Consider the following 13,747-nt stretch of genomic DNA (forward strand, 5'->3'; position numbering starts at 1 on the left):
CTTTGCAAAAGTTACTGTTCATAAAACCAATTCTGATTGATTATATCCTGCTCTCAAGTGCCATTTTGCGTTCTAATGTCTCAATCATTTTTGTGCAGACTATTTTGTTCTTCGGTTTCTGTATGTACATTTTTTTTAAAAAAAAGCTTTGTGGTTCAAATTGAAGTGTGTTGGGTCAGACTGATTCTAATTTGCAAACCCAGCTCAGTCGTTGCCATGGTGACATCTCGACCTCGCTCTTGCCTGGAGGAATTGTGGGAAGCTCGTAAGATGGCGGCGTCGGTGCTCGAGGTGGTGTTGAGTTGTGATGCCGGAGGTTCTCTATGGAACTGCAACGTCTGGGAGCCGCGTTCGGGGACTTCGCTTACCAGCTACCGCGGAGGCAATACGTCGGCCCGAGGCCTGTGCACCCTCGCTGGCGAGTATCTCCTGGGAGCGCAGCTCGGCAAGAACTACATCAGCGTGTGGGAACTGCAGAGGAAGGTGAGTGACTGATAGGAAGGAGGTCTTTCCCCGCTAGAGATTCACACAATTTCTACTCCCCCCGCGCAGGTACATGTTAGTAGATTCCCAGGATCGGAGCGGGCATGAACTTTAACCATCCAGAATCCATTTGACACTAAATGCATGTGCTGCTTTGTAAAATTACCTTTAAAGTATTTAAAAATTGGAAGCAGGAGCAAGCCTTGCTTTAGAGTCTGCAGAGGGGTATGGATTGGTCGTGAGTGGGCCGAAACTTAATAGATGGAATATAATGTGGGGAGATATGAGATTATGATTTTTGGCGGGAAGAATAAAGGAGCTGAATTTTTTTTTTAAAAACTGCAGAAAGATTTGCGAGCCCTCAGCCACGATTCACGAAAAACTAGCACCGAAATTCAGGGAAGGCAAATGGACTGTTGGTGTTAATTTCAAAGGGAATAGAGAGGTTTTGCTAAAACTATATAAAGCAACTAATCAGATCACAGCTGTAATATTATAAAGAGTATTCGGCCCCTTTTCTGAGGAAAGATATGCTGGCATTGGTGAACCTTCTTTGGTTCCAATGAGAGGTTGAGTAGAGTGGGCCTATACTTATTGGGAAGAAAAGGTGACCTAATTGAAATATAGAAGATTCTGAGAAGATTTCACGGGTTAGATGTGAAAGTTTATTTCCTCTGGGATTAGAGGACGTAATCTCAGAATAAGGGGTCATGCATTTCAGGCAACTTCTTCTCCCCCTGCACAGGTGTATGTTAGTAGATCCCCAGGATCAGCAAGCGGGCATAAACTTTAACCATCCAGAAGAGGAGGAATTTCTTCTGTAGTTCGTGAATATGTGGAATTCTTTACAACAGGGCTGTTGAAATTGAATCATTTAAGTATGTTGCAGGCTGAGAGAGCCTTTTAAATCAGTAAAGGAATCAAAGGTTATAGGGAAAAGTCAGCAAAGTGGAGTTGAGGATTGTCAGATCAGTTGTTTTGTTGGTGGAGCAGACTCAATGGGCTGAATGACCCACTTCCGTTCCTGTGCTTTCTGGTCATATTAAGTCTGTTATCACAACCTAACCAGGAAGAGTGCACTGATAAATGTTCTCCAATGTTCCATCAACTGTCTCAAAATATCAAGGGTGTTTGAGTGAAAGGGAGAGGCTGAATAGGTTGGGGACTATTTTCCCTGGAGCATTGGAAACTGAGGGGTGACCTTATAGAGGTCAAGTCAGGGCAGGGCTTGTACAGTTAATAGTAAGGTCCTGAGGAGTGTTGCTGACTAAAGAGACCTTGGAGTGCAGGTTCACAGTTCCTTGAAAGTGAAGTGGCAGATAAATAGAATAGTGAAGAAGGCATTTGGTATGCTTTCCTTGATTGGTCAGTGCATTGAGTATTCAAGTTGGGAGGTCATGTTTTGGCTGTACAGGACATTGGTTAGGCCACTTTTGAAATACTGCATTCAGTTCAGGTGTTGTGAAACTTGAAAAGATTTAAAAGTATATTGCCAGGGTTTGAGGATCTGAGATATAGGGAGAAGGCTGAATATGCTGATGCTACTTTCCCTGGAGGGTTGGAGGCTGAAGGGTGACCTTTTTATAGAAGTTTATAAAATCATGAAGGGCATGGATAGGGTAAATAGGGAAGGTCTTTTCCCTGGGGAGGGGGAGTCCAAAAGTAGAGGATATAGTTTGAAGGTGAGAGGGGAAAGATTTAAAAGGTACCTAAGCGGCAACTTTTTCATGCAGATGGTGGTGTGCATACGGAATGAGCTAACCGAGGAAGTGGTGGAGGCTGGTACAATTGCAACATTTTAAGAGGCATTTGGATGGTTTATGAATAGGAAGGGTTTACAGGGATATGGGCCAGATGCTGGCAAATGGGACTGGATTTATATAGAACATCTAGTCGAGATGGACAAATTGGACGGAAGGGTCTGTTTCCATTCTGTACATCCCTATGTGCAGGCTACATGGATTGGCCATGCTAAATTGTCTGTAGTGTCTATGGATTTGCAGGTTAGGCAGGTTCGCCATGGTATTTGTGGGGTTTTGGGGATCGTTGAGGGGGTGCTCGGGTTGGGTCGAAGTAGGATGCTTTTCAGAAGCTCAATGGGCCAAATGGCCTCCTGCACTGTAGGGATTCTGAATCTCAATGGATGCTTTCAGACTGCGGACTGTGAATATTTTTTTCACTGATGCTGTTGGCACTTCTAGCTTTTTAACACACTGCAACTCAAACAATCAGAAGATTGTTGACAGGCAAAAACTGAAGTTGAAAAGTTCTTGGTGCCACTCAGTCTCATTCCCCCTCTTAATTATGCAAAGAGTTCATAATGCACAGCTCAGCAATATGCAATGCTTGATTTTTCTGATGAAGGACCAGCGCTCCAGAAGCTTGTGATTTCAAATAAACCTGTTCGATAGGAACCTGGTGTCGTGTGACTTCTGACTTTGTCCAGCCCAGTCCAACACTGGCAACTCCACACCGCCACTAAAACTTTCCTGGTATTGCAATTGTTGTAGTTCAACTTGCATTTCAAGTAACAATCTCAAAAAAATGAAAATGTGGTCTCTTACATGATACCCTGCAAGGTAAGCAGTGTATGATCTTTTATCACATTTACATCTTTTCACATTATCCCAAAATCACTTGATTCCCTTGCTGTCGATCTGTCTTGCATATACCCAAAGACTGAGAACTCACAGCTGTGTGGGATTGACAATTACAAAGATGTATTTTTCTTTATATCTGCCCTTATTGGTTTATCCCTACACTCTCACTATGATACTCCTATGTCCTAGACTCTCCAGCCAGTGGTTTCAGCTTCTGAGCATCAAACCTGTCAGACGCTCAGAATCTAAAATTTCAACAATACGACCTATTACGTTTCCAGACTCCAAAGACTGATGGTGACTGTGTGGAGTTTGCACATTCTCCCCAGGCGGCACAGTGGTTAGCACTGCTGCCTCACAGCACCAGAGACCTGGGTTCAATTCCCGCCTCAGGCAACTGACTGTGTGGAGTTTGCACATTCTCCCCGTGTCTGTGTGGGTTTCCTCCCACAGTCTTAAAAATGTACAAGTTAGGTGAATTGGCCATGCTAAATTTCCTGTAGTGTTGTGTAGGGGAATGAGTCTGGGTTGGTTGCGCTTTGGCGGGTCAGTGTGGACTTGTTGGGCCTAAGGGCCTGTTTCCATACTAAGTAATCTAAAAAAAGTCTTATGTTCAGCCTGCCATGCTGTTGCCAATTCATTTACCTAATTTAGATCTTTTTGCAGCCTTTTTGTAGCTTAGTTTCCCATCTAATTTTCTCATCAAACTTGGATACATTCACATGACTTCCTAATTTGTCTTTTTTGGTAGATAGTAATTAGCTAAGGCACAAGCACAGATCCTTGTATCTCACTTAGTCTGCCAAACTGAGAGTGATCCTTATTTGCATATGCTGTTTTTTGACTATTATTGAATCCTTGATTTATACTATTATTTCCCCCCCCCCCCCCGCCACCATCGATCCCAGAGACTATAAAATTGTTACTACCTTTTTTAATCTAAATTTTTTAACCATTATTAGTTTATTTGACAACCTCAAAAGAAACCCACTGAGATTTAATGTTGACTGTGGCCAAACATATTGTTTTTAATGTTCCCTGTTGATGTATCCTTAGTTGTAGTTCCTGGCATTTTCCTTACAATTTCCTAGTACAACTACGTTTTGGACAATTCCTAAGGTTTGAGGATAACTTTCTTCTGCTTGGATATTATAGGTCCTGAAGTGGATAAATAGTCCACCAATCTGCAAGCTTTGCCATGGGTTGGGTAGTGGCACTTGCTGATGTGGTGGGTGGAATGCACAGATTTTTGCATGCTCATTCTGTTTGTGCTGGGTTACCACTGAGTCCTGTTGGCAATACTCAATGATTGTCTGTCTGCTTTGGGTGGTCTTGGGCTAGAGATATCCATGAGTCAATGGAGATATTGCATTTTTTTTTCTTGGTGGCTTTTCTTCAAGCTCTTTAGTAGCAATGTGTCAGACTTGTGGACAATGTGGTCAACTCAGTGTAGCTATTGAATACTAACTAAAACTACTAATTCCCCAGAGGGAATTGGCCTTAGACAGTGTTATTGAAGCATCTGTTGGACAGTATTGTGCAATGGATGCAAGCTGATAGAGGACCTTTTCACTTGTAAGGCTCATTCTTGCATGCCTCTGTGAATGTATTGATAGTTTGGAGCTTGGCTCACAAGTGTACGCTCATGGAAGAATAGTCTGTATACTACAGCTTGATGAGTGGTGGAGGTTGCCTTGGCTCTGTACTTGAGGGATGTTAATCAGTAGATTTAGCTTCACACCTATAGGAAGCTTCATGGATTTAGGATGGGCTATGACAAGGAAGATGGAGAAGAGCATTGGTGCAATGACACAATCCTGCTTGACCCCAGGTTGCATTGTTTTGTGGTGAACCTAGTTGTAAAGGTCGCAGCTTTCATGCTATTTTATAGCTTGGCAGTAAATTTCTCTGGTAGACAAATGTTTGGAGAGTGCTTCATGCTTGGTTGACACATTCAAAAGCCTTTTCTGAGAAAAGCCATGTATAAAGATTGCTGCTGCCCTCTGCACTTCTTCTTGGGCTTGTTTTCTGTGAAGATTCAGTCCATTGCCACTTAGTGGACAGAATGTACCTTATGACTTTAGTAAGAATTTTTCTGAAACTGGGAGGAGGTGATTGTCGAGGATTTTGTCATGACTTTCCCTGTGATGGACAAAGGGCAGATCCCTTTGTAGTCACTGTAATTGGTTTTACCTCCTTTCTTGAAACTGGTCACAAATGCTTTTTTTTCTTCAAGGTGAGGTTGTGTGTACAGCTGTGTGGCTGCAATGTGTTTTTCGTACTTCAGAGATTCATCTGTATTGAAGGCCTTATTGATTCTCCACTATTGGATGGTCTTTTTCATCTCGTGTCATGCTGAGGTTATAATAAAATGATGGGGAGCACAATGTGGTTGAGGATAGTCATGTCAAAGACGGAGTCTGTTAGATTTTTTTTTCCTGAGGTTCTTACATAGTTGATGCAACTGCAACACACCAACTTCTATGAACAAGCAACCAAATTTATTAAGTACAGTACAAGCGTGGCGACCCCCTTCACTGCATGTGAAGTCAGGTCAAAGTGAGGCACTCAACAAAGAAAACATATCACATTTGTACAGGTCTGTTGGCCATGCAATTAGATGCTCTGGCCACTGCCCACCACCTCCCAATCACATGCCACTCAAACCAATCCCCTGTTACTCAGTCACATGCTACCCCAAGTATAATAGCAGCATGAGATCATCCTCTGAGATAATGCCCTAATCCTGGGGAATCGTTATGCAGATGATTTCCTGACTCAGTGATTTCTCCAAGACAATGAAAGTGTGTGATACCTCTGGCCAGAAAGCATTACTGAATGGAAGAGATTGAATTGATAGTTTAACTTGACAATAGCAGGGAAGAAATGTATAAATGACAATGGATAGTCATCCGCATTCTTTCATGGCTTTCGTCCCCACCCAAAGTGCATTTTAACCCTTTGATATTACATTAATGTCCAGAGAGAGTACAATTTAATCTTTTAACATTACATCAGCTGAGGAGATTCTCAAAATGCTTCTTCCACTGAGTACTCACTGTCTCTGTGCATGACGAGTCCACTCTGTTTCTACACTTCAGTGGGATGGATCCTTAGGTGGAAGATGTTTTTCATTTGTAATGAAGAATCCACACGTATCGTGGCTATCAATGAGTTGTTATATTTCTTGTGTTTCTACCTGTCTGTTCGCTAGGTCATAGGTTTCATTGGACCTTATTGTTTGTTGTTAAAGATTATTTTATCTCCCTTGAATATTGGTGGTATTTTCAATTCAGGAACATTTTGTGCTTCTGTTAAGTTGCTACTGGATCTAATAGTGGTTCTTGTTAAATCAGTCTTGATGTTTCCTGAGAGCAACATGAAGACTCCTCACAAGCACACTTTATGATGATTTTCAATATTGACCAGGTGCTATGGACATTTTGACTCCTATCATTGATTGTTGCAAGTTTGGCTGTGAGGCACTGATTATGTAGGGCTTTATTTGCAGAGTTGTTCAGACCTTTGACATGAAATGTCCTGCAGCAGTGCTTCGCTATCGCTGCTGTTATTGGGCCTAATATATGGAGGTTGCCTAATCTGTTCTATGGTTGATCTAGCTGTTGTCAGCTCCTGTCATGAAGTGGATGATGCAAATATCCTTATTTGGGCAATAATGTAGTCAAACAGATGCCAATGACTGGAGCGAGGGTCTTAGATCAAAGAACATAGAAAAGAACAGCACAGAACAGGCACTTTGGCCAATGATGTTGTGCCGAGGTTTAATCCTAATCTAAAATAAAATGAGTTAGTTTACACACCCCTCGGTTCACTGCTATCCATGTGCATGTCCAGCAGTTGCTTAAATGTCCCCAGTGACTCTGCTTCCACCACCACAGCTAGCAATGCATTCCACTCATTCTCAACTCTGTGTAAAGAACTCATCTCCAATGTCTCCTTTATACCTTCCTCCTAATATCTTCAAACTGTCTCCTCGTACCAGTCAATCTGGCCCTGGGGAAAAGTCTCTGGTTATTGATTCTATCTATTCCATTCATTATCTTGTATACCTCGGTCAGGTCTCCTCTCTTCCTCCTTCTCTCCAGAGAGAAAAGTCCGACCTTATTCAGCCTTTCTTCATGAGGCAGGCCCTCCAGTCCAGGCAGCATCCTGGTAAACCTTCTTTGCACCCTCTCCAAAGCCTTTGTATCTTTTCCTATAGTAGGGCAACCAGAACTGGACACAATATTTCAAGTGTGGTCTCACCAGGGACTTGCAGAGCTGTAGCAAAACATCGCGGCTCTTAAACTCGATTCCCCCTGTTGATGAAAGCCAAAACACCATATGCTTTCTTAACAACCCTATCCACTTGGGTGGCAACTTTTGAGGGATCTATGTACTTGCACACCAGGATCCCTCTGTTCCTCCACACTGCCAAGAATCCTGTCTTTAATCCTATATTCAGCATTCTAGTTCGACCTTCCAAAATGCATCACTTCGCATTTATCCAGGTTGAACTCCGTCTGCCATTTCTCAGCCCAGCTCTGCATCCTGTCTATGTTGCGCTGCAGCCTGCAATAGCCCTCGATACTATTGACGACACCTCCAACCTTTGTCATCTGCAAATTTACTAACCCACCCCTCAACCACCTCATCCAAGTCATTTATAAAAACTACAAAGAGCAGAGGCCCAAGAACAGAGCCCTCAACACTGACTTCCAGGCAGAATACTTTCCCTCCACAACCACTCTCTGCCTTTTGTTAGCCAGCCAACTCTGAATCCACAGATCTTATCACAAGTCTTGGCATTCTTCTCACCAATGAGAGGGGGGTGTTTTGTAAATAACACTGGGGCAATCTATCTATTGTTCATTCTCCTTGGCTTGGTGTGCTATGTTTCCCATTTTTATTGTTTTGAAGTTGAAGGCATGTATTGTACCTTTTTTAAGAAAGCAAATGCTGTTTTAAACATATTACAAGCACCTATGTTTATGACTAGATGGCAGTCCCAGAGGGTACTGGAAAATTGAAAATATGTAACATTTGATTGTGAAATGGATCAGAGTTTTGGTTGCTGTTTTAACGACAATTCAAGTTCAACCAATTCGTTTAAATTATGTCCCAGGACAGTAAAACCCAATTGAGTTTGGTTCAATGTTGGCAAAACAATAAATTCAATCTAATTTTTTTGGGGGTGGGTGGTGGTGGGACATGGCTATAAAATGCAGACATATTGAAAATTAGAGCAACTGCCATCGTGATTTAACATCTTACTCTCCAAGAAATTACAAAATACCTTTTTCAAATGAAACATACTTGCAATAAAAAGCAAGAAGACAGCCAGAATAGTGAAGATGCAGAAGACAAGTGGCTGTGTGCTTTTGAAATTAAGTTGATGTAACTTTGCGAAGTGTCTTATTGGGATAGTATATATTGTTATTGAGTTGGAAGCAGATAATCAGTTAAGAGAAAGTGAGGAGCTTAGTGAATAGTTGTTTAATGTTCATTTTTTTTGACTAAAAAAATTAAATTGTTATTTTCTTTAAATAGTGGAATTTGGAAGTTCTGTCAATCATTTTAACAGGTTATGAGGTGAGGTGAGCTTTTCTGGGTGTTTGGTTTAATTAACAGAAGAATTCACCGCCGTGTTGTAAAATTATGAAAACAACACAATATTAAAAACCAGCTGGCTCTATGCACAAGTTACTCTTTTTAGGTCTCTAATTGGCATTTTTCATTATTTTCTTGCTCTTTACGTATTTATAAACCGTCTTTAGACCTTCCTTTTGCCTAACAGAACTTTTCATGGCCTACGTTTGCTTTTTTTATTGCCTTTTTTTAAATTTTAGTTTGCTTGGTGTGCTCTTTATAGCTGAATGCTGCAAAGACTCCACATAACTCTGCTAAGGCTGTGCTTGTGCAAGTTGATTTATAATTTCAACACTTTGTATAAAAACTGTTCCATATATGGTAACTCACTTCTAAATACATTGATAAAAGTTGATGGCAACAGTCAGTGCATAACAGTTGAATCTTGTTTCCATAAAGTGTGATTAAAAATGATGCTATAGTTGAACAACTTTACTGTCTCTATTTAGGATCAACTACAACAGAAGATCATCTGTCCTGGGGTTGTGACCTGCCTTGCTGCTTCACCTAATGGACTTCATGTTGCTGCTGGGATTGGAGAGAGCATCTACCTATGGGAGGTACAAGTTGTTCCGCTATAACATGCGTTTCGTTAATGCAAATCTGCTGTAACATGATTCCCTATTAGGGAATGTTGTTTCTGGCTTCTGTCATTGATTGTTGCCAGTTTGGCAGTGAGGCACTGATTATGTAGTCATGATGCGGAGGTGCTGGTGTTGAACTGGGGTGTACAAAGTTTAAAAATCTCTCAACACTAGGTTGTCGTCCAACAGATTTAATTGGAAGCACTAGCTTTTGGAGCGCTGCTCCTTCCGGTGAAATGCAGAAATGTGTGTCTATAACATTGTATCGCCCACACTTAAAGTGCTATTTTTATTGTGCAATTTTCATATAGCGTGAGGTCATGCAAGAATGCAACCATTGAGGAAATACCTGGAAATGTAAAAATGTGTTTTTACAGTTGAACACCGAAATGTAAACTTCCAATCTAATAATTTTTGATTTCGCATTGATTATCCAGAATTGCAGTTTGAGAAGAGACCAGAAAGTGTCTTCCAGGCTTAGTTTCAAGACTTTTTTTTTAAATGTTCAATTCTGTTAGAAGTTTGAGAACTTGGTCAGATGTTGTATTTGTAATTGTTCAGCCTTAGAAAAATTAAGGTTTCATTTCTAAATTGTCAATTTCAATTTAAAATGAATAGAAAATGTTAAATTGTCATGGAATGATTTCAAGCTAGATATTTGATCTGTTGGTTTTGTTTTTAGTGTTTCACTGGTTATTTTGAAATAGAATTTGCAGATGTTTGTTGCTTTTTGTGGGTAAATTGAGTGAAGTTGTCAGGTGCTGGCAGCAGCAGTTCTTCAAAATAGCCACCATGTGGCACTCTACACACAACTTTGCTGATTACTTTCTCTGTGGAGTTTAATTTTGAATTATCTTCATTGTTTTATGGCTCTGAAAATTAAATGTGGTAAAGTTAAAGGCTATTAATTAGTGTAGTGCATATTAAAGCAAAACTGTGGATGCTGGAAATCTAAAGCAGCAGGGGAAAGTGTTGGATGCATTTAATGAGTCAGACAGCATATCTGGAGAGCAGATTTCCAGCATCTGCAAGCTTTTGCCTTTTGTTTGCATTTGATTTAGTCGCCTTCTCATCTGTATCACCTTCTTTAGATAACTTTATTTTCCTTTTTCAAGAGTATATAACCTGAGTTTTTTTGAAGGAACAAATGGGGTTTATGAGGGCAGAATGGTGGACATGATCTATATGGACTTCAGTAAGACATTCGACAGGGTTCCTAATGGTAGACTGATTTAGCTCACATGGAGTACAGTGGGATCCAGCTATTTGGATACAGAATTGCTTCTAAGGCAGAAGGATTGATGGAGGGTTGCTTTTCAGACTGGAGGCCTGTGACCAGTGATGTGCCACAAGGATTAGTGCTGGGTCCACTGCTTTTTCTCACTTATATAAAATGATTTGGATGTGAACATAGGAGGTATGGTTAGTAAGTTGCAGATGACACCAAAATTGGAAGTGTAGCGGACAGAAAAGAAGTTTACCAGAATAATGGGATCTTGATCATATGGGCCAATAAGCTGAGGAGTGGCAGATGGAGTCGCAGGTAGATAGGGTAATGAAGAAGGTATTTGGTAAGCTTTCCTTTATTGGTCAGCGTGTTGAGTATAGGAGTTGGGAGGTCATGTTGCAACTGTACAGGATATTAGTTGTGCCACTTCTGGAATACTGCATGCAGTTCTGGTCTCTCTGCTATAGGAAGGATGTTGTGAAACTTGATAGGGTTCAGAAAAGATTGACAAGGATGTAAACCCAGGGTTAGAGGATCTGTGTTATAGGGAGGGGCTGAATAGGTTGGTGCTCTTTCCCCTGGAATGTTGGAAGCTGAGGTGTGACCTTATAAAGGTTTACAAATCATAAAGGGCATGATTTGGAGGTGCCAGTGTTGGACTGGGGTGTACAAAGTTTGGAAAAAACACAACACCAGATTATAGTCCAGCAGGTTTATTTGGAAATATTAGCTTTCGGAGCACTGCTCCTTCATCAGGTGGTTGTGGAGAATATGATCGTAAGTCAGAATTTATAGCAAAAGTTTGCAGCATGATGGAATTATATATTGAAAAAGTCCTGGATTGTTTCAGTCTATCTTTTAGAATGACGATGTTCTTTCTTATGTCAAGCCCAGAACTTTTTTAAGTTTCATTCTCAAATGAACTTTAACAGAGTGCCATGTCAGCTCAGTTAATGCATTAAAGGTATAAGATGCCCTGTGTGAGGCTGTCTGTGCCCCAATGTCCAGGCAATTCTATTTTTTAAGGGATTTAGAGAATTTTGCATGGATTTATGCAGTTTTTGAGCAAAATAAAATATAATCCTACAAGTACAAAGGGGCATGGATAGTGTAAATAGACAAGGTCTTTTCCCTGGGGATGAGGGAGTCCCAAAACCTAGAAGACATAGATTTAAGATGAGAGGGGAAAGATTGAAAAGGGACCTGAGGGGCAAAAGTAATGCATGTATGGGATGAGCTGCCAGAGGAAGTAGAGGGGGCTGGTACAATTACAACATTTAAAAGGCATCTGGATGAGTATATAAATAAGCAGGGTTTAGAGGGATGTGGGCCAAATGCTGGCAAATTGGACTAGATTCACTTAGGATATGTAGTCAGCATGGACGAGTTGGACTGAAAGGTCTGTTTTCATGATGTACATCTCTATGATGTTCATTTTAACCTTCACTGCTATCGGGTCCATTTTTTTTTGACCATGCCTTTCCCACGACCCCTTCCAGATCCCTGGCATGTCTTTGTTCAGTGGTAATCTCCAGCTCCAATTCATTTTACATGGATCTTTTCATTCGGTCTATTTTGGATCCATCCACAATGACCATCATAAAATTCAGCTGCCCACTAAATAGTTGTTTTTGGCTCTTCGTGAATTCCACTATCTTTCTGTATGCCACACTAAGCATGCTCTTAAATCCTGACTCTCTCTTCCTTTCTAACTTCACAATCAGCTGTATTTCATAGCTGACATTATCCTCCATTTGACAACCTTTACTAACAAAGCAATTTTTTTTCACTCCGTTCCACACGCAAATACCATCATTTTGTCTCTAGCCTCACTAATCCATCTGGAGTCCTTCATCTATTCTATATAACCCTTCAATCTTTTAATTTAGAGTTGATTGTCATGTCAAGTTTTTCCACTGCATTCATTCAGTGCAAGTTAGAGACCCTTGGGAAGAGATTTTTCTTGGCCTGAATAAAGCTTCAAAGCATAATCCTGTACAGTTGTCATGCTTTCACTTTGCTGACAAACTGAAAGTCTGAGAAGGTAATACTGTGGTGAGCTGTCAGTTATAGCTGGTCAGTGATCTGATGCAACCTTTCGGTCCTTTTTTGAGAGACATGATTTGGAGATGCCGGTGTTGGACTGGGATGTACAAAGTTCAGAATCGCACAACACCTAGGTTATAGCCCAACAGGTTTCATTGGAAACACTAGCTATCTGAGTGCTGCTCCTTCATCAACCACCTGATGAAGGAGCAGCACTCCGAAAGCTTGTGCTTCCAATTAAACCTGTTGGACTATAACCTGGTGTTGTGATTTTTCTCTTTTTTGAGAGAGGAATACATGAGCAAATCATTGCTGAGTTGCTGTAGAGCCGAGGGTGAACAAATGACACCACATTGTAAATTTGCATTTTGTTATTGAATTGTTTGTTTTTTTTTTCTAACTTGGAAAGAACTAATAGGTAAAGAACTCCATGCATTAATATTTTGACAAATTATTTTTGCTGGAGGCTTTCTCCGTTCAAATTGAGTTAAATGAATGACCTTTTAGAATCATTTGGCTTGCTGTATTTTAATGCAACACACAACATGACATGGAACATTTAGGGTTTAATAGGCCCAATGTAAATTGGATTGCAGTTGAATTATTTGGGAAGAGATAGAACATTTTAAATAAGCACTAATCAGATGGTACATTCCTACGTAGAAAATAATGTGGAAATTATAAGATGAATTAAATCTTGTAGACTCCTTTCAAAGTTGTCAGGAGATCAGGAATTATCTATCTCATGTCCACAAACATTTGGTCAAGTGATACTGTGAATATTTCTGCAAAGTACTTAAGAGCTTGTGGTATTAATCCTTTTTTTTTTGTTTGTTTTTGTATCAGGTTTCTACTGGAAATCTCCTGTTGATACTGAACAGGCATTATCAGAACCTGACATGCATTTGCTTCACTGATGATAGCAGTCATTTAATCTCGGGAGGAAAGGATAATCTTGTTCTTGTGTGGAGTCTGTGCAGGTAATAGACTAAATACAGAATGATTTTAGGAGTGCTTGACTTTAATGAGATATATCTGCAATTTGATTGCTAATGCAGTGGATGCTACTCCCATGATTCTGCTGCACAAATATTCTTCATTTAGAAGTGAGAATATAATGGTCCTGTTGACAGAATAAAGCACTTAATTTCAAGTTA

General features: G+C 40.5%; 1 protein-coding gene across 2 annotated transcripts in view; it reads left to right on the top strand.

Moving 5' to 3' along the window:
• Positions 1-202: 202 nt before the first annotated feature.
• Positions 203-13,747, top strand: part of wdr18 (WD repeat domain 18) — a 189,925-nt gene continuing 176,380 nt past the window's right edge. The window contains exons 1-3 of one of the 2 annotated variants that reach the window (XM_060846040.1): positions 203-483; positions 9,182-9,292; positions 13,437-13,570. In XM_060846040.1, coding sequence (XP_060702023.1) covers positions 217-483; positions 9,182-9,292; positions 13,437-13,570 — 512 coding nt within the window. In that variant the 5' untranslated portion in view covers positions 203-216. The remainder of the gene's footprint in view (positions 484-9,181; positions 9,293-13,436; positions 13,571-13,747) is intronic. The other variant, XM_060846041.1, reaches the window with a different exon arrangement.

The sequence above is a fragment of the Hemiscyllium ocellatum genome, chromosome 28 (genome assembly GCF_020745735.1).
Source record: "Hemiscyllium ocellatum isolate sHemOce1 chromosome 28, sHemOce1.pat.X.cur, whole genome shotgun sequence".
Lineage (NCBI taxonomy): Eukaryota > Metazoa > Chordata > Chondrichthyes > Orectolobiformes > Hemiscylliidae > Hemiscyllium > Hemiscyllium ocellatum.